Source organism: Melanerpes formicivorus, unplaced genomic scaffold (assembly GCF_026170545.1).
Source record: "Melanerpes formicivorus ecotype bairdi unplaced genomic scaffold, bMelFor1.0.p_v2 SCAF_17, whole genome shotgun sequence".
Classification (NCBI taxonomy): Eukaryota; Metazoa; Chordata; class Aves; order Piciformes; family Picidae; genus Melanerpes; species Melanerpes formicivorus.
The window spans coordinates 11,595,619-11,617,349 of NW_027142369.1; the positions used below are offsets into that span (position 1 = coordinate 11,595,619).

General features: G+C 37.9%; 1 protein-coding gene across 3 annotated transcripts in view; it reads right to left on the minus strand.

Annotated features, from left to right (window-relative positions):
- Positions 1-21,731, minus strand: part of SLC38A6 (solute carrier family 38 member 6) — a 43,058-nt gene that overhangs the window by 17,465 nt on the left and 3,862 nt on the right. For all 3 annotated transcript variants that reach the window (XM_068148943.1, XM_068148942.1, XM_068148944.1), the window contains 5 exons: positions 20,001-20,053; positions 17,310-17,349; positions 6,349-6,427; positions 1,866-1,948; positions 1,337-1,395 (listed from right to left, as the gene is read on the minus strand). In XM_068148943.1, the coding sequence (XP_068005044.1) occupies positions 1,337-1,395; positions 1,866-1,948; positions 6,349-6,427; positions 17,310-17,349; positions 20,001-20,053 (314 nt within the window). The remainder of the gene's footprint in view (positions 1-1,336; positions 1,396-1,865; positions 1,949-6,348; positions 6,428-17,309; positions 17,350-20,000; positions 20,054-21,731) is intronic.

Sequence of the window (21,731 nt, forward strand, 5' to 3'; positions counted from 1 at the left end):
GCTTAAATCTTCCCAACTTGACATGTCCGCACTCAAGTCTTGCTTTCACACTTGCCTTTTTGGAGCCAAAAATTGCTTTCAAATGCATCCACACATTACAACAACTTTCTTCAGAGATGCAGACATTCCCACTCACAACTACCTTCAGCCAAAGGCCCATTTCAGCATTATAGTTAGTGCTTTTTCCTTTTCTTAAAGATAAAGTTTAGGAAAGGTCAAAAGTTAAGGTAATTTATAAATATTACAAATTAATTGCCATTAGCTCAGGAGAGGCTGTGGCTGCTCCTCAATGTTCAGCTGACAAAGAATACTTCCCAAGGCCCTACAAACACTGCAGTTCCCCAGAGATACCCTAGGGAGATGTTTTGACAGCTTTGAAGTTTGGTTTTATCACATGGTTTAGTTCCTAATGGATTGCCTTGGTCTCCTGGATGGCATGTTTGTTCAACTTGCCTTCAACTCTGTTTATCCCTTTGTAAAACAGGTATTAAATGCAAGTCAATGCAAGCCAGGATGACAGAGGAGAGGGGGAACATTTTTCCAGGCTCCCAAACAAGATTCTTTTTTCTATACCTAGATGACAGAGTGCGAGTTGCTTGGTTGTGCTACATATTACACATGTGCATTAACACACTTTTTCCCTATAAAAAGAAATATAGTGCAACTTAAAGGCACATTTTCCTTCTCAGATCTGCCTAGCAGGTCTCACTTTGGATATTTGGAAACGTCTACCTCACTGGGGCCTTGAGAGGGTGAACATCAGGGTCAAAAAACCCCATATGGCCCAAAGAAAAGAACTTTTCCTTTCAGCAGGAAAGAAGAATAAGGTCATTGACGTATTAATGAATCTTGTAAACTGCCTTAATGAAGTACTCGTTTTCTTTGCCTTTTTTTGAACTCTGTCACTCCATTATGCATGTAAATTTAATTTATTTGGAGTATATTAAATTTTCCTCTGCACTACTTGCAGTAAGTAATAGTTAGAAGCTAAGAAAACAGAATTCCATTCCACTACTAGTAGGGAAACAAAAGTACACATGCCAGCTCCCTTCACTGCACCATCAGCAAAACAAAAATATTGTTACATTTACCAGTCCAAAAAATAATTATTTTAAACCTTTTCACATGCTGGAAAGTTTGTGTGCTTTTCCATGCCTCAGCAAAACAAAAGCAATCTGTCCAGGCAAGTGCACACTCAACTTAAGGAAAACTCTAAATTTCACATAAAAAGTTAAGGGGGAAGGAGAAGACAATTCATTTCAAAAGAGGCTTATGAAAACGTTCAAACAATAAGAAAAAAATAAATAGATAAGCTGTGCACATATTTTTAACTTACCACAAGAGCAAAGTACACCATAAAGAAAAATGATAAACTACTTGTGTAGCCAAGAAAGCCTGTAAAATAACAGTAAAAATAAAAGGGAATTTATAAGGAAAGTGATCCTAATGTACAGCTAAAGCTTTACATTTTAGGCATGTTTTCTATTACAGTGCTTGGTATCTGGGGCTTAGGACTCAGAATAACAACATTCCAACTGCCTGTCACAGATCATTTATGTAGTTTTGTAGGGCAGAATTAGAACTGGCTTACCACTAATGGCATGCTGTAAGTAAATGCAGCTCTTTAATGTTCTGCTGTAAAGATTTTATTTTAGTATTGCAGACAAAATACTACTGCAACCCAAGTAATAGGTTAACTAGGCAGGGCTGGAAGGCAGAACACATTACAACATCTTAAGTAATCCCCACCATCACCAACCCCCTGTCAGTTGAAATATATAAATAACCCATTAATGTTTTTAAGTCTTCAATTGTAATTGCTGCCAACATAAAATAATATTCACTTCTCTCCTTTAATTACTTACCAATTTTAGGAAGAAGTGCAAGAGGGAAAACAATGCAGACCGAAGCAATCAGTAGCAGCAGTCTCCCATCAAGGTACCAAGACCTGTTGGAAAATCTATTTATGAATCGTACCAAACTCAAGAGTTCTAAAAAGTATGTTCTACTTTAAAACTGATCTTAGACAAATTAAGCACTAGGACAGGAAAAGTAAGTAATTTCCAGCCTCCCATGCTATTTACATGATTTTGTATTCCTGGTTTATATATGGTGATAGAGCTCCCAGATGACAAGGAAACAGCACCATCACGGCAACACTCCACAGACATGCATCTGCATGGATCAGCGGTCTGATGTGTATAAAGTTATTTCTCAGTAGCACTATGTGCAAATCCCTGCCTTTATTTAACTATGGGAGGGCAAGAGTATTTCATACCCTAGAGCTTTCCAATAGAAGTACTAGATTAGTATGCCACAGATATCGTCAACTGGGTTATACCAAGTTACATATTTACACTGGAAAAAACAGCAACATTAACTCCCACTGGCTGCTGAACTTCCCTTCCAGTTCATTACTCCTACATGACCTTAGTTCCTTACAATTTCCAAGAGGTGTGAAATAGAAATTTGTTTGGAAATTCAACTTTCTCTTCTGCCCAAGCTCCATTACACCTATCATCACAGTGCTCAAACAATAGAAGAAAACAAGTGAATCAACTTGTGATTCTGCTGTCCAGAGATGGGAAAAGAAGGAACAGCAATAAAGACTTTCTTTTCTTTAAAAAGCACTGCAAAGGCATACAAAGTCTTAATGCATTTAAATTTCTATCCAAAGTACCAAAATGTCATCTGCAAATTGAGGAAAGTACAGATGGATAAGTTGTTAAGGAACAGAAACATCTTGAGGGTGGTTGCCTCCTAACTTGGTAATAGCCATATCCTGTACTGATAAACATCTTGCACATCAGCCTCTGACTTTACTACCTATAAACACCTTGACCTTTGACCTTCAAGTTTATTTATTCCAGGATATGGTTAGCACCTAATAAACAGGCAGCACCTCAAATTATCATATGGAAAGTACCATAACACCCTTGTCAAAGAAAAATTTCTATATGTGTATATTAACTACTGTCACACACCACAGATAAACACTCGTGGCACCCATTTGAAAAAAAATATGGAACATAACCGAATAGAGGAATTTCAAGGCTGAGGACACCTTTGCCACATCAGAATCAAAGAAACCCTTGAGTGACAATGCCCTTACTAAAAATTACTCAAAATGCATAATTCTTTTAAAACAATGAGCATTTCTAGCCTAAGTCTCCTACTGCTACATTGAAAAGGCAACTTTGCCAAGTTCGGCTTCCCTGCTGTAGTACTCTTCATGCTGCTATCAGTCAGTGTTCACATGTTTCTCAATTTTTTCTTTCCTTCTAGTATGGCGGAAGAAGAATATCACAGCAGTAGGCCAAAGAATACTAAATGCTGCACTGAGTACAGGCTTTGATTGCTTTATGGTAAATGCAAAAGCATTTGTGAAGAGGGGGGAAAAAGAGGGAAGAAAACCACAATGAGGTGAAAGGAGGCAGAAGAAATAATTTTGTAAACTGCTTAATTTTGAAGTATCTATTTTATTTAAAAAGGTCTCAGAAAACCAATTCGTGGACCATTCACTAGTTATCAAAAAATGTGTCCCTTTTTTCCTAAAAATACTGTTGTAAAAATGTATTTGTTTTCAAAAGGCAAAATAAATGTTTTGATATTGCCTTTAAAATCAGTTTGATCTGCAAATTTAATCACATATGATAAAAGCTTTCCAAATATTAAATACGGAATATAAACCCCTGGCTCTACTGAAAATGCTTTGGCACACAGATGTTCCTCCTCCTTCCACCATATTTTAACTAAAAGCAGACATTTATAAATTGCTTTAATTTCATTCCTGAATACAACAGGACAAGAGATTCATATGTTCTAAATTAGGATCTTACTTTCAGTCCGTATCAATTATATAACACACAAGAAAGACAACTTAATTGCATCAATCACATCTTCCTGACAGGGGCATTAAATGTTAACAGAGGGCTCACAAATCACAACTTTTTAATGCTATCCTCATTTGAAACCATGTTCATGTCATTAAAACTATGTGGAATTCTTGTTATGCAGACAGAGAGAAACATCTCAACTTGTAATTAAGAAGTGTTACCATATTGTATGGTTTTGGGTTCTAAGGAAAACATCAAGATGTATCATACACTGGCTCTGTGCCTTTCAAACACACCTGCTAAGCTTTATTTATACAAATATTCAATGTGCAAAACATTTACGTGTCTTTCCCAACTGTATGGCTTGGAAGGGTTTATACATGTATTTTCACAGATAGCTTAACCAACACTTTTGATAAAGTAAGCATAAACTCTGCAGCCAAATGAAAGCGTATCAGAAGCTCTAATGACTTAACAAAACCAGAACATTTGTGCAACCACATCTGGAAACAAGTGGTCCAGTTGAAGAGTTAAATCAAACTAGTCAATATTTATGCCTTTTGCATAAACAAGCTGCTACTTAGGCTTGATACTTCATAACCTATTTTTGTTGAACTATTTCCTACAATTTAAAAGCTGTTAATAAAAAAAAAAAACCCAAAGCAACAAAACCCCCACTCTGGGCATCGACAAAGAAAGGCACCGAAACAAAAGACTGATATACCGTGGCAATTAATATGGTAAGAAGTATGAACCATAGATGTGGGTATACAGAGGTCAGCTGTATGCATGTATCTGGAATACTGCTTGACCACCTCATTTGAAATATTTGCTTGGGGAAAGAATAGAGAAGTCAAACTGTGTCATATAAACATTTCTCAACAGAAGCACTTCCAACAACAGAGGCAGAAACAGGATGAGACCCAGTGTGACAACCAGCTCATCACTTGAGCTGTTGTTAGTATTTCTATGGACAATTCCAGCTCTTTCTAAATACAGACCTGCTTCAATCCCATCTCAAACTGTAATTTCAGCGAAGGAAGAAGTATGGGAGGCAGCAGTGCTGACAGAGCACTGAGAATTACAACAGCTCAAACGATTTGCAATCGTTCAACCACAGTAACCTATCTGTGTGACCAGGAGTGACCTGAAAACCTATGCCAGGACCTCGATGAACAAAGCTGGTGGCAATGTTATCAAATAGTTTATACTGCCTTTTTTAGAACAATCCTTTGAGCAGCAAGCGTGCCTGTGGGACCTCCACATTCTCCCTGCTATGAGTTTTGACAAGCTGTTTAAAGGTCTCTTTTTTGGAAAAATTCACTGCATAAACAGAACTGACAAAATTAAAAGCAGTAGTAAGTGATGCTATATGCTAAATTTGGGCGGAGACAGACCAGAAAGCAGGTACAGCAGCACCCTCAATGTCACTGTGTACAAAGAGAAGTATGATCTTGGAGAAGGTGATAGCACCCAAATGAAAAGCTGGTGTCTACCACAGCTGAAACAGATACATTAGGAGACTAAAAATGAGATATATACATATAATAGTATGCCTTTTAAAAGCACCCCTTACTACAAACATATGATTGCAAGGATCAGAAGAGAAAGACAGAAAGCAAGATGATCACCACACATCATTTTTCATAACATTAATTATAAATTTTAAAAGCTAAAAATGGCAAAATATAAAATGAACTAAAGCACTTTTTAAAGAACTCATCGAAAGCTTAAACCTCACAATATTCAGGGAATACAAGTATCACATGGCCTTCAGATAATTTCATCACGTTTCAATCTAAAGTTCTGAGCTCAAAACACCTGAAAGCAGTTTGGAAAAGGAGCTGTAACACAACCTAAGATACACTGCTGTGAATGACAACAGCACTGGAACAACTTGAGCAAGGTATTTCAGTGCTGAAGTTGCAATGTTTGTCTTAGCACACGCACAGATATCTTGACATAGTTCTGATAGACATTTGAAAGACACACTCCTTACATATAGCTTTATAACTCAGTTGCAAAGAATAATTTCTTTCTGGAAGACAAGTTAAGGAATTATAAACCAAGTCTGGAAACCTGGCATTTTTCCCAAGACAAGTCCAATTACTGGAGCAAGACAACAAAATATTTAAATTTTCATGTCTGCCACATTTTGTACTGTGGTTTTAAAATATGTGAAATGGTAACATGACACCAGTTTAAAATTTTAAAAGGGGACAGGAGGGAGAGGATGAGAAACGTTTAAAGAAGGGGGATTTCTGTAGCTGGGAGTTCTGCCACTGACTTTAAGATTGTCTGATGAGAAATGGCTATGACAGAAGAATCCCACTGTGTGTGTGCGCTGCAGAAGGCTTCAGCATGCCAAATACATTTCATATTCCAGTAATTCTTGTGAACAACTAATTTCTCAGCATATGAATCAGTATGGAGCATCAGTACCCATCTCCTTCATCAGTCCTGAGTAACTTCTTCAAGACAAGTATAGAATGTATAAACCATTTTTCCTTACCCGCTCTCATCTCCACTTAGGAACCCTGCAACAGCACCAGGAAGTTCAGATTTAACAATTAAAAGGTAAGATGACATAGCTGCAAACAGAAGCAGAACAGATTTTAGTGGAGGAATACCAATATCTCTGGGTCTAATAATAAGCACAGCTTAACAGAGGTGTTAGGATGGGAACATCTCAGCTAAGTATTAGACATCACGGCACCAGAATCAATTTTTTCTTCCATACTTCCTTGAGAAAGAGCTGCAAATCCCTCAGTATTGTACTGATGCTAACTAATACCTCCAAAGAGACTGTTATGATGTGACTCTTGAAACACAAGGAAAACATAATCCATCTACTAAAGGCAAAACAATATAAAACACAGGCCTGACCTTTTACCTGGGAATATAGACCTACAGGCTAGAGACAGGCTACACAGCTGTAGTACTTCTTACTCTTTATTCTTTGTAAGGCGTTATTAATAATGTGAACAAATGCTAAGATTTGCTTTTACCAATACAATAGCTCCCTTTTAAGACTCAGTTTTTATTGCTGTTCAGTTGCTATGATACTAAAACACATGACAGAAATTTAAATTGGGCTTTAAAGATTTTGTTTATATACTGCACAGTTTGGCCCTTGGAGGTAAGAGGATTATCAGTGACAGATCTCCACTTCTAAACCCATCACCAAGAAGACCCCAAACAATAGTATCAAGTGCAAAACTACACAGGTACTGTGAATCAGAGGAGAAATTAATTTACTGTTATAGGAATGATAACTTGAGACTGCTTATAATTCATTAATTCAGAAGGCAATAATGTATACACAAATCCAAAAGCTACTTCACTGCATCACTTTTCTCCTTTACTACAGAAAATAATCAAGGTATAAATGAGAGGGGGTTTAAATTACAACTTACATTACCCTGATACCCTCACACACTGTCCACACCACATTTGTCTTTTACAGAAATCAAAACCCAGCAGAATTACTGAGAAAAATCAAGGTTTACAAATGGCTTCAAGGAATATCAAAGCCTATGAGAAAGTAACTTCCATCCTTCAGTAGCAAGTAATTCTAGTAAGCGTGCTGACGAAAGGCTGAGAAAACTTCACCTCTTGTACTCCAATGTTACTGTTCTGCATTTCGTAATTCTTCAGAATTTGTATTTGTTATTGCTTTAAAATGAAAGCACACATTTTAAAGAGGCAATCCAGAAAAACTTCTGTAAACTGATTTGTAAGTACATTTGTCAGGGTTTTTCTAAAGCAGTATTTTGACCCTTAAATATGAACAAAAGGCATGGACTCAGATACTTCTGTACTACAGCAGTTAAATGTTAAATTCTGAAGAAGGGTAATGCAGTCTTTATAAAGAAAGCCACTTCTATTAATACCAAGTGACATCCACCTACCACAAGGTTAAATTAAAACTATTTGGCAGGTCACTAAATCAGGAAATATTCATTCCTTCATAATTAAAAGCACTGCTTCCTCCAATATTCAAGTGTACTTCCCTGTTGACATGTAGTTGTTGATTGTGTCTGGTGAGGCATTTATCTGCTGTCCTGACTTTACTCTCCTGTTTGCAAGCAACAGAACATAGATTCAACCACAGAGAAGTTTAAAGTATGCATATTTCTAAATAACCAGAATTTGTAAGTAAATTTACACAAGTTTTCACACTAAGCTGCAGAGACATATTTCACCCTAAGCAAAGACAGATTTAAAAAAAAATATTTAAGTGAGGGGAAAAGGCAGAGGGAGAAATCCTCAAAATATTGCAATTCACCTTTATTTAAGCATCAGCCTTCTTTCTTGGATTACACAAGCAGGTCAGAATTCTCCTGTATTTATGTCCTTCAGAAAGATTTCTAAACTAGTCCACTTACAGCCTCAGCTGCAGAAAGCCTCACATTAATTTCCAGATCAGATTTCCCCCTAATACGCAATCTGTCACTCTTCCCTTGCATTCCTATTAGCCTCTGGCTAATCATTTGATCACTTACCCTTTGTTGTGCGCTTACACTTTGTTTTTAAAAGAGGAGTCCTATTTCACTGAATTCCACTCCCAAGTAGGAAGCCAATCATGCACCAAGAAACTTGCACATGCTAAACATTTGTATGCATCTTTATTCCCCTCTCTGGGCATATGGGAAACAATCTCACTTAGTAGGATTTTTTTCCCCCTCAGTTTATATTCTGTTTGTTCTAGAAAATTATAAAAATTAATAATAATTTTACTTATAACCTGATGCTTAGCAAAGACATGAATCTTGTACAGACACCTGTGGATGCTGATGCTAAGTACAGTTTAAAAAGTCAAATCCTGCTTTTTCTTCACTTGTTGCAATTCTCCTCACAAGCAACAGCTCCTTGTAGCTTCACCCAGTGTGAACGAAATAAGAGACACTAACCACTGTACAGCTCTCTGAAACATGCTACAAAGTGAGCGAAGGACATTGCTGATTTGTTTAAAGTTGAAAGTACATAACAACTTGAAAACAAAAACAACCATCTGAAGTAGCAATACCAAGACAAAAAAAATCACATATCCTTTGCTCTAAATAAGGAATTTTACTTAACTTCCCTGGCGCCCACCACAACCAAAGCCATGTCAAGTTGTATTGTAAAACTTCAACGTCAGCATTTATCTTGGCGGTCTTAATGTGTAACGGAAGGAAGAGATTACAGAGTCACGGGGCTAAACTGTGACAAAAAGCGAACACAACAAAAAGCATACTTTGTGCTTTGATTTATTCTCCTTTGAAATGCTGACTTCTGCTGTCATTTTGACAATAACTTCAATGTTTTCATATCTAATTCTTAAGGCACCTTTTATCACATACAAAAATTGCAATAAACATATTTGTCTTTAGAAGTAGCTAGAGAGACTATTAGCAAATGTCAGAAACAAGATGCCCTTCAGACTTCACCTTCTCTGCACAGTATGAGAGCAGAACTTCATGCTCTTGCAACCTAGCCTCATCCTCTAGAATAAAAAAAATAAATTGTGTTTCCTTCATGACACCTTCTCTTTGTTACGTGTCATCTATCTTCAGCACCAAATGAGACTGGTTTCCTACCGAACAGTGTACAGCATCGTTTGACACTTTAGCGATATGCAGTGGTGAACTACATAAAGTGCTGAACTATGAGAGCAACCTTCCTATAGTTGCTTCAAAATTTTCAGGTCCTGAGTTTGCATATATTATGTTATTTTTTTAGTAACTTTCATTAGGCAAGGAAAATTCAGTATGTACCAAGAACTACTTAAAGGAGAACTACACAGGTCTGAGCTTCTCGAATGGCCTTGACACAGAAATGCCATAAACGAGACATCATATATATACATATATATTACTGCTTTATTACTTAATAGGCTTACTAGTGTCTTGAAAAGCAGCAAGCAATTTATTCTTAATATACACTTAGCCATTTTCTGGGAACTTGGTATTAGCTCTTTGACAGAACAAAAGATGTTTGTTAAAATACCAAATAGGACACATGCTTTCCACTTCCATATTATAACTTGTAGTGTCATCATGACATATGACTCTCTCTAAATATACACACCATTCATGTATTATTCAGAATGTCCTTATTGTGCTAAAAAGGGAAGCAAAGGTTATATATTTTTAACTAGTCCTCAAAATACCCTTTTGGGCAGCCCAATCTTAAAATCAAGTGTGAGCAGCTTTTTTGTTACTAGAAGTGTAACTTCTTATTATGATACCCTAAGAAAAGATCAATTGCTGAAGTCCACAGCAATATCTACTAAGCTTGTGTGCAAAAATGTAATGTATTCTTTCCTTAGAAAATGGTTGGTGATTAACCCCTTCAAATCATTTAATTGAAGGGACTGAATCTAACTCTTCTGGTTAGTTTTACCTAATCTACCACTGTAGCTGACCATGTTAAGAGTGCCATAAAGACGTCTTAGATTATGAATAGAAAAATGGAACCAAACCTCTCAAAGAAGGTGATCAGGGGCTAGGGAAAACCAGACTGTACTAATACAGCCTCACTGACTCTTCAGCTCCTGCCTAAAAACAGAGAGGTGTTAATTTGGAAGTCAGGACAAATACAGCAATCTCGATCCTCATCTAGGGGAATACCAGGTAAGACAGAGATTCCTCACAAATACCTACAGATAATTAAGATAAATGAAAATGCTTGTGACTCTCAGCCTCTGAAGAGTTCAGTTTTCCCAAAATACTGAAAAGATTAGAGGCTGAAAGACAGAAATAGCAGAACAAACGCTACTGCTAGCTGCACACTGCAGCCCAGCTGGATCTTCCATTGCAACTGTTTGTGTCTCCCTTTGCTGGCAAGGTGGTTATTTAAAATTGAATCTGCCCTAATCCAAACAATGTGACAAAGTTAGAAAGGAAAGCAGGGAATGAATTCAAGAAAGAAAATTAGATTAGAGAGGATTTTGAGCTAGCTTTAATTTTTGCCATCAAAGAATCAGAACTGAATAGCAAGATGAGGAGTATTCCAGTATTGCACTTTGCTCCTTGCAAGTAATACAAATTGTGGAAATATCCAGGAACGATCCATGAATGCCACTAAAAGACATCAACTATTTTACTCCTCATATGGCCTTAAGAGCATGGGTTTTTTGTTTTCCTTTTGCAATGAATCCCCCTCATACTCAATTTTAGGAAGTCTCCCAATCACTTGCTGTAATGTCTTTACTATTTCCTCTCAAAAGGGGAAACAAGACATTGTTGGAACAATTGTTTGTTTTAAAATATAGATGTAGTCTGAGTTTTGTGAAAGGAGATGTAACGCTTGTTTAAATAAAGAAGTTCTGAGAACAGAAACAACAATTTCTTTGTTGGCCTTCATGTTATCTACACTTATCCTGATGAATCTTCACTCCCTTGCTTGCCTTTCCTTCTAAGTCTTGCTTTTATCTGGGATTTATCTATGGTTAGCTTAAAACAAAAAGATCATTCTCATTCCAAAGGGAACACATGAGCAGCAGATTTATTTTGGTAAAGATTCATTAGTTTTATTGTATTTGTACAGTGAATTTAATTGTATTTATACAGTTGTGCTAAATGCTAATCAAATGCAAACATTTTCTACATAGCTCATCATACATTCCACTCTGAAGCAGAGCTGCAGGTCGGGATTTTTGTTGCTTTTAATTTACCGCAGGCTTATTAGTCTTTACAGTATCAAATCTTCCACCAACAATTCACTGAAATAACTCAAAACTCAAAAGCATGGATTATCAATTGTTAAAATAGCTGACAAACTTGTCCTTAATTAAGGCCATTCTGCACTGGAAGTCGTTACTTTGACTCTGTAAAGATAACTAGGCTTTCAGGTTAAAAGCAAACTGCACTGTGAAAACAAACAGGTTTGTTTGAAAACAGAATTAGATTTCCCATACTTAAGGGAAACTCAGTAATTTCTAAAGGTATTAATGATGCAATTCTTGGCATGTAACAAGCTGCATTTTATTTTTCCATGATTTATACGATTCATTTTGGACACAAACTGGAACACAGGAGGTTGCATGTAAACACAAGGGGAAAACTCTTCACTTTGAGAGTGTCAGAGCAGTGGACCAGGCTGTCCTAAGTGGTCAGAGTCTCCATCTCTGGAGGCATTCAAAACCTGCTTGGATGTGATCGTGGGTGATTTTCTCAAGGTGATCCTGCTCTAGCAGGGGGGTGGACTAGATGACCTTCAGAGGTCCCTTCAAAAATACCATTCTGTGGTCTGCAGTTGCTCAGTTTGTAGAGTTTTGTATCCTGATTATGGAAAGGTTATTCCTCACATACACACACCCTCCTCCTCCATTCTCAAGAAATATTTGTTCCCTTTAAATTCAAGGCAAATTTTAAAAGTATTTCTAAAACTTTATTTCAGAATGGATGAACTCTGGGCAAGGGAAAAATAAAATAAAGCAAGAGCAAACTAAAACCCACCCTAAGAAAACCAAATACCCCAAAGAAACATCAGACAACAAAACAATTTGCAAACAAAAATGCCTGACCAAGATGACAAAACGTCTTTTTCAATCCATGCACAGCACTTCTAAGCCCTGACTCGCAGAGAGCACACATAAACCTCCCTCCGCAGCAAATTCGCAACTGATTCATTGTTTACCTCACACAGAGCTGCGGGGGGAAGGGGACTGAAGCCGGGCTGCGCGGCCCGGTGCGGCCGGCAGAGGGGGGTGCGGGCCCGGCGCTGCGCTGCTGCGCTCCGCCCCGCCCGCCCGGCACAGGGCTACAGCTGGCCAGGGGGCCCGGGCCTGTGCCGGCCTCGCCAGCCCCGCGCCTCCCGTAATTCACACACATGCCTTTCCCAGCGATTACACCTCTTGATTTACTTCGGGCCGGTTGAAAAATACAACTTATCCAGATGTAAAGACACATTTAGCATGTATGAGAACCACGGGAGGGTTACTGCGAGCTGTCCCTCACAGTGACGATTAGCAGGCCATAAAAATCTACCGGAAGAACTGAGTCTCCCACCAGCACTAATCCTGTAACCTCTATTTACTGCCTACAGCATTCAGGCAGAGCTGAGGATGAAACAGTGCTCCAGGGATATGGATCAGTTTCTCTCCTCCTCATTACTTATTCTCACAAAGAGGAAAAACGTGCCTTTGAGGACAAATCAACGGCAGAATACTCAAACAAAATCCTGACCTCCAGAGAAAGAAACTACATTCAGTTAAGCTGCATTTGTACTAGAAAACAAGTAATTCTGTGTAAAATGAAGATGGTAGTCTGGAAAGCTGAGTCCCAAGGAGTGACTGCAGCAATCACTTGGATCCAACCAGGACAGGGCTGTCACTCACACCCCGCCCCCCCCAGCACAACTCCCCAATGTCTTCAACAAAATAACGTAAAAGCTCTGCTGCAAAAACTCCTCATACAGACCACCTATGCTACACAGCCATGCTGCAGGTTCTACTGTTGCACTTAATCCCACTACTAATAAATTTGAAATAATTAAACTCATGTTCTCAGCAGTTTCAATTAACGTCTCTGTGTATCACAGCTACCAGCCTGCCCCCCTCCCCGCAGCAGTGACCTTCAGCTGATACCAGCCCCCAGCTCCCAGAATCAGGCTATAAAACTCCCGCATGCTTCCTGCTAGACCTCGATGCTGAAGATTTGTTAGTGTTGGCAGCAGATGGAGAGCTGCTCTTGCGCAATGCTTTATTGTGTTTGTCTTCATTTTTCCACCAGCCTTGCTAAAATAATTCATATTCTAACTTCATTATAGACGCTTTAAGGTTCCTACCGATCTGGGGCACACAGCTGTGGACCGCCCTTTTTAGTCAAATCTGCAGAGAGGACAATTCCATGAGAAATTCCTGTCCTCCTTCTCCCTCTTTGGAAAGCATCTCAGAAACAGATAGAACTTCTCTGGCAGGAGAGGGGGAAGGGCTGCATAACGCTGAGCCAAAGCTTTGGCCCACTGTGCCTCATCCATCATTTCCTAGAAGCACAAGGCTATTAAAACAATAGCGAGGACTCCGTCCAACTCCAGTTGCTCCTGGGAAGGATTACATAAGGAGCCAGCAGAGCCATGGAACTGACCGATTGCAGTAGCAGCCTTCCCCATTCCTTCTGCACCTCCAGGCAGACATCTTCCTCAAGAGTCCTCTCTCATCTTAGAGGGCTCCTGGCAAGACCTGAAAACCTTGAAAATCATCATCTGCAAGGCAGGCAAGAAAGGGACATTTGGAAGATCACCCCACTTAAAGTTTTCAGTGAAAGGGTCTGGAAGAGTGGATGAATAGAATAAACAGCCTAGTGGCATGCAATTTGATAGTTTCTAGTTGCAATAGACAGACACACCAACAAGCTCTTTAAAGAAGGCAGCAGTTAATGTGTAGCTATTCACCAGTTATTTAAAGGACTGCTGGACTGGGCCCAAATACTAATAAACAGCATGTTATAAAAATTCATAGCACTGGCCATCCCAGTCAAGCTTTTGGTTTCACTTCACTAACAACCATACACTGTAAAACCATATACATGCCAATATAAGGGAAGCTAGACAAATATTCTCAAAGCTTAATCACTCTAAGCTAAGAATTTGTGCATGTTGTCCACAGCCTTTAAGTTACAGTTTTTAAGATGATTTAATTTATATTTGGATATTGAAAACCTAATGTATTTTCCTGATGCATCCTTAGTTAATCCTTGTTACTTAAATGGATTTTGGTATCTGATAATACAAATCTGCAGGCAAGTTGAGCACTCATGTTAAAGACATGGTAAAATTCCAAGTAATGTACTTAATTTTTTTCCACCTTTTAAATTCCAAATTTGACCATCCAATGCATTCCAACCATCTCTCCCCCCCACTCCCCCAGGTATCCTGATAGTATAAAAATCAACTCTCCTACCTACTCATACCCATAAGTGCATGCAATTAGGATGTTAAATTTAAATTTGCACTTTAAGCTTTCTTTAACAAAAAAAAAAAAAAGGAGGCAAAGAGGACAAATTGGAAAGCATAAACACATTGAAATTACCAAAGTGTTTCCTCCACTGCAAATTAATTTAAATAATTTCTGCACTTTAATTATTTTTAGAAGGGATCAGATCAAACTATTAAAAAGCCCAGAGTGGATGCTGATAGTGACAGTAACACTAGTGAGGTGCCATTCATTATCTCATGCTCTCCACTCGTTTTTGAAATAACTGGTGTATGATGCAGTGCACCCAGGTCTGATGAGGGAGGCAACAAAAAACAATTTTATTTTTAGTCATACTCTTAATTGAAAGACCTTGACAGAGCCTGGAAGTCTGCCCAACAGACACGGTGCTGCTGGTTCCTTCCAACATACAGAAAAAAACCAAGAGAGGAACACCAACCAAAGTGCACTAAGAGCCAAACCTAAATTCAACACTTAATTCCAGTGCAGCTCCCATTAGGGAAAAACTATGCTCCATAAGTTTCACCACTTGCACTTAAAATCTGCAGGACCAAAAAGGCAGGCAAAAATGCCTTTCTTTCTGTGCATGAGTCAAGGCTCAGTGAGAGGTGAAAAGAACTCTTCATACCTCTTTTTTAAAAGCAAGCCTGTGAACCTGCAGTACAGTCACCTACAGCGATGATTCCTGACACAGTGCTGCTCTGCTGACTTGGACTGCAGCATCACAGGCCTCTGGCAAAGGAGATAAATAATACAACTGGCAGCTCTGTTCCCAAACAGAAACCTAAATACTAAACAGAAGCTGTGATAGCTCCTTGCAGTGACAGCACAATACATCTTCTGTATGGGAAAAGGTGCCAAGGAGGCCCAACTTGCAACCTATGTTTCCAGAGATGTCCCTTCCTCACAGACTGGGGCATGTCTAGGCACTACTAACGCTAATGGATTTGGAGAAGGGAAGTCAGCTTTCTCTCTGCAGTGCATTTGAAACTGACCTTTCAAAGTGAACATGCCAGATGCACAAACCATCTCAATGACAGATTGAGATACTTGTTGGAACCAGAAGAGTTTTGAAAGCTTCCATCCAAAAATTAGGTCAGTATAAATATTTGAAATAAGAGTTTCAGTTTGAGAAAACTTACTTTTTAACTAGTTAAACAGAAAAGTCACTGGTTAGCAAAACAGGCCCAACTTGCTGGCAGGGAAGGAACCACACAAGATGGACCAAGCAGTTTGACAATATCCAGCATGCAACAGTTTGGGGCTCTAGGGTTACTTGGCTGAATTTCATTAAAAATGACAGAGAAAGTTATGAACTGCTATAAGGAAGAAAGAAGAGTCATATTTCCTTTGACCACAGTGTCTTATACATGATCCCAGAGTCTCCAGTACCCATACTGTTTCTCCCTCCCTCTCTAATATTGTTTATCTAGACAGCCACTCAGGAATGAGAAGATTTGTTCATTGCTACAGAACAACCTCTAAAACCTGAATGCATAATCCTTAATCTTGGAATTAATACGTTCACTCCTGCCTGAAATTAATGCTAAGGCTTTTATAACCATTTCAATTAGGCAGGTATTATTACTGGAACTTTCAATATAAGATAAGATTCCAATTTTTCCATAAATGCAGTAACTAGGTCTAGTTCTAGGTCCCTACATAGTAACAAACAAGAGCAATCACTGAATTGTCTGGACCTGACAGGTAACCAAAGGAAAACAGCACTGGAATGTGGTTTCCTTCTGTCAGTGTACAAGAATAAGTGTATCTTCTTGGAGGTTAGGACAGAAGAAGGACCTTTCACCTAACTCTTCATCTAAAAGAAAGTATCCAACATTTTTATGACCAAAATACTTTCAGACAATTCACTTCTAAGGGCACTACTACCTACTAACTGTCAAGTATGTGAACATACCTGAGCAAAAGTTTAAATGCTTAGGCAATGTTTTTAATATAAAGACAGCTAGTGTTACATCATGCCACATACCAATGAAGACAAACAAAGGATAATGTAAGTGGACAGCCCAGCATTTCCCAACACAGAGTATCAGCCCATATGTTGAAATTCAGCAAACTAAACAACTCACCCAAAAGATAAGGTATAGAATTAACAAAATAAACAAGCTACCATTAATAAAGAATATCTGAAATCTCACAGCTAGGTAAACGTTGTTGCCCAAATCATTGCAGTGCATAAGCAAGTTCCAACAGTAAAACCCAAAACACATGATAAAATTCAGTTACCAGATGAAAATATACGGAACAGGGAGACTATGCTTCCTCAGCCCCTTCTAATTAGCAAGGCCAGTTATAACAGACACACTCCACATCCTGTGATGCGGTACCACGTAAACAATCCAGCCTGTCAGTTCCTCCTCCATCTACCTCACCTCTGCTTAGCATGATCACATAAGCCTTTTAAGTTTTCTGTCCATTTCATCGGTCTCTTAAGACTACTATTGTTTAGTTACTGCCTTTAGTGTTTGTGGGGCTTTGTAGACTGTAGAGGTTATATTCTACTCAGTTAATGAAAATATTAAGTTTCCTACCTCCAATATTCTGGGTAATTATTGTAGCTGCAACAAGGACCTATAAAAAAAAAAAACCACCTACTTTAAAAAGGGTAAGGATAACTAAAATCATATTGTATATAGCAGTCATAAAAGACACATGTATTATCTTAGCCCAGATGCAGAAGTTGTAACTAGCATAGAAAGGAAGGGCATCTTCTCTTTACTGGTAAGTTTAACACATGGAAACCAATGCAATCCAAAATTAATATAAAAGCAAGTAGCTCCCTGAAAATGTGGCACTTCCATTCCAAGAGTGACACTGTTCTGTAGAGGATTATTTTTTTAATCACTGGAAACATGTAAGCATATTCTAACTTACATCAGCTGAGTGCATTTACTTCTGAGAAGACAATCAGACAGATTTGTACAAGCCACTTACTCACTCCAAAACCCTAAATGTTTTTAGCTGTCATGAATGCCACTATTCTGTTAAGATTGTAAACAAGACACTTTTCTAATGTAACTTCCCACACTGAAAGAGTCTAAGGTTTTCCCAGTGTTTTCTTCTCACTTCAGTTCTAAAAGAGTACAATCATGTAACAAAGCTGTTTTGTTTGGGGGTTTTTTGACCCATCACTTTTCTTGATGTAGCAGGACCTTGCTACAAGAGTGCTACCACAAAGCCAATTTTGAAAAAATTAAGCCACAGTTATATGGAGGAAAACAAGTTTATACTTCTGAATAAAACCTGAGAGCACAGTTGCCATTTTTTCAGCTGATTGGCTAGAAAATCCTATCAGATTTTTAAATTAATTCGCAGTTAGTTCAAAAATCACCAGGAAAAAAAAAATGGTATCTTGGCTTGCCATAGATGGAAATAAATATTTCATGCCTTTGGAAAGGGAGAATCAGCAACAGCAGAAAATCTCCATTCTCACAAATCTCAGTAAAATGTTTGACAGGTACTGCTTCAAAGGAAAAAAAGAATTAAAACCGCCTGTGCTGAACTGAAGTGAGGTGTGATCGAGGACAGGATTAGAACTCAGAATGCTTGTTGTAAACTAGGTAAGTCAATGAGATGAGTTAAAAGCAATGCATTCAGGAAGCAGATCTCAAATGTGACTTAAGAGTTATTAGATTGCAAACAGAATCATCTGAGATAACAAAATTTGGCCATGTTCTATCTCAAATATAGGTAATAATGTTTCTTTTTACTGTCAAGTTCTCAGCCAGTTTACCGTGCTCTTTTTGTAGGCAAGTTTTAAGAAAGGTGCATAAATGTTACAGATACTTCAAGAAAGGTAAGTGTTCTAGAAAATGTCCATCAGGAAAGATGGGTGAAATTTGTTTATTTTATCAAAACTACAGCTTCCCAACCTAGAAATATTCCAGTGCTCTCTGTGCACACTGAAAATAAGAGAGCAGATGATTTTTAGCACAAATTATTTAAACTGAAAATTATGAAAAACTGTATTAGGGAGAATAAAACAAACCCAAAAAATATCATGGAAGTTGACTACATAGTGAAGCTGTGAAATCTTCATTTAAGCTTTTAAATAACAAATTAGACAAACATCTGCCATAAACACTTAATATATGTTCAGCCCTGCTTCAGAGCAAAGACAGACTTTAACAACTCTTTAAGCTCTACATTTCCATGTCTTTACATCTAATGACTAGTGGTTACAGAGCAGCTCCTGTAAAAAAAATTTATTCTATACCTTGCTGAGATTAAGTTTATTATCTCTTGAAGTTGATCACATCTTAACTTTGATCAATAAATACTGATCCTCACAGACTACACTCACAGCTACTTATTAATGCTAATGGAAGTCTTACAAACACCCAGTAACTCAGATTTAATTCTCAACTACATTAGAACAGAATAAATTAGATTCTAAGTTGGCTAAGCAGAATTGATTAAAAAAAATTACAATGCTTCAGGAAATATTAAAATCACACTTCTGTATGGTAAAATCTGCTTTTAATATCATGCAACTGGAAGACAGCACAGAAGCTGTAACATTAAATCTGCATTATTCACAGGTAGTATTTCCTGTGTACCCAGTATTACTGGGTAACATTGTTTATGAGGAGAAACAGGTTCAGTACACACTAACACTATTAAAGAGGCCTGGCTTACACATTGATTACTCGTATACCAAAAATGGTTAATTTGTTGACATAAAAAGGCAAGTAAGAAGCATTCAAAGAGTTTATTAAACAAAAGAAAAAAATTAACATGTATTAAACATACTCTTACTTGTTTCTAATGTGGAAACTACATGAAAGGCAAATACTTATCTTAGATCTCTTATTAAACGCTGAAACACCAACAGTAAATCACTTATCCGTCTCTTAACAGTTTACAGCACAAGTACAATAAGGCTGTAACAAACCTGAACGAATTGCTAAGCCAGCTAGACAATGCCAGTGAGCTTTTATTTATACAAACAACTCAAAAATGAACACAGACAGGAAAGCAGCACAAAATTTCGCATCTAAGGAGTGTCTACTTTACAGTTAACTGAAGCTTAGGCTCCCAGAGACCAGGCACACTAACTGAAATGTAGCTTCAAAACTCCAGGCCACAACAAATTTTTCAGTATACTCGGGATGTAAATGAAGTAGTACAATTACTGAGATCTCTTTACTATGCAAAGAGCAGTTGTATCTCAGAAGCATGAGACCAAGAAGAAAACTACATAGGTAAAAATAAATACTCACCTTCCCAGTTGATCCAAAAGCAAACAAGCCAATGTCTTCGTAAGTAGTGACAGCTGTGAGGGAGGGAAAAAAAACAAACCACCCAACTGAAAACTCTAGCTTTGCCTTTTTTCTCCTTTTTGAATGAACATAATTCAGGACAGAATTAAAAGAGTATTTTATAGCATTTCTCCTTTACAAAATAAATTTGATGTGCACTTGTACTCATGCTGCAAAATACAGCTAGCTATATGCTCAACCATTCAGACTCTCCAGAAAGTCAGTATTAAAAATATTTAAGGAATATCATCATCTTAATGGCAAATTGCCTTCTCCCACCGACTACTGCAAGTAATACTGTAAGTGAAGAATTAGGAAGTTAGCCTCAACAACTAGATAAAATATTCCTTCCCTCCCCCCCCCCCTTGTTTTTTTTGAAGGCAACAACAGAGGAACTGTTTTCATCTTTCTGTGACTATAACATCAATCACACTCTTGCCAGCTTTTAAAGACTCGGCACTATTTGTGTTCAAGAGAGATGAAGGTGAACACCTGCCTTGGTTGAAAACTGTTAGTAAAAACCCCAAACAAAACACACTAAAGCAAAACCAAAGACAAAACAAAACTCCTGCCCTTACCTGCACCTGACTTACATAATCACATTAAAATAGCCCACGGTTTCCTGCATGCTTTTGTTGAATTTTAGCTGAAGCTCAAATCTAATATTGCTGGTAACTCAAACCAATCCCTCCTCAGAAAGGAGGAAGTCATATTAAAGTCTTTCATTGTTGCTCTGTATTTTGTTATTAGAAACTCAAGCAATATCAAAAAGATGAAAGTTTGCTGAGAAATACCACTCACATCCTTGGTATCTAATAAAACAGTTCACAGCTGTAAATGCCTCAAAGAGTAAACTGAATTTCAAACCTACGGAATCTTATTGTCACAACACTTGTTTTTTCTTCCCCAGTTCTTTCTACTTAGTACATTACTGCTTCAACTCCCCTCACATCTTAATTTAGGGCCCAGCCCTGCAATTTGAGCTTCTGGGAGGGGACCTTCACACCTGAGTGAAGTCCCACTAAAATAAATGAAACAAAACATAAGAGACAAAGGCAGTTCACAAGGATCAGGTGACAGAACTGCAGCCAATTCCCCAAGATTAGGTGGTTTTATGACACTGAAGCCCTGCACACGAATCAGATCAATGCTCGGGGGGGGGAGGGGGCGCTCCAAAATCTTCATAAATTTGCTCTACTGCTGACACGAATATGCTATGGCAAAATAAATGAAATTACAAAAATAAATGTGCCAGAGTCAGCTCTTAGTGTGAACCTGGACTAATCTCTTACATCAGCTGTTACCCAGTTATATACTGACATAATTCAATATGAAATACGTCCTACTAGCTTTTACCTCTGTATTTTTCTTAGATTTCTATTTATAAAAGTTGTTGACCACACAGAAAAAATAAGAAAGGCATCGTTTTAGAAGGCCATCTTCAATGCCATGAAAGAAATCAGTAAAATGTTAAGCAATAGTTATACTTGGTTTTACCACGTGGGAACAAATACAGAGCACACATGCATGCAGAGTTACCAACAAAGAGAACAAAATTCTCCACACAATTCCATAATGGCAATATGAAGCCTTAGAATATTGTCTATATTTCTGTTTCTGCAATCAATTTAGTCCTGTGACACTCAAAGCTGGGATGCTTAATCAAATTATTTCTGTAATTTCAAGAATGTA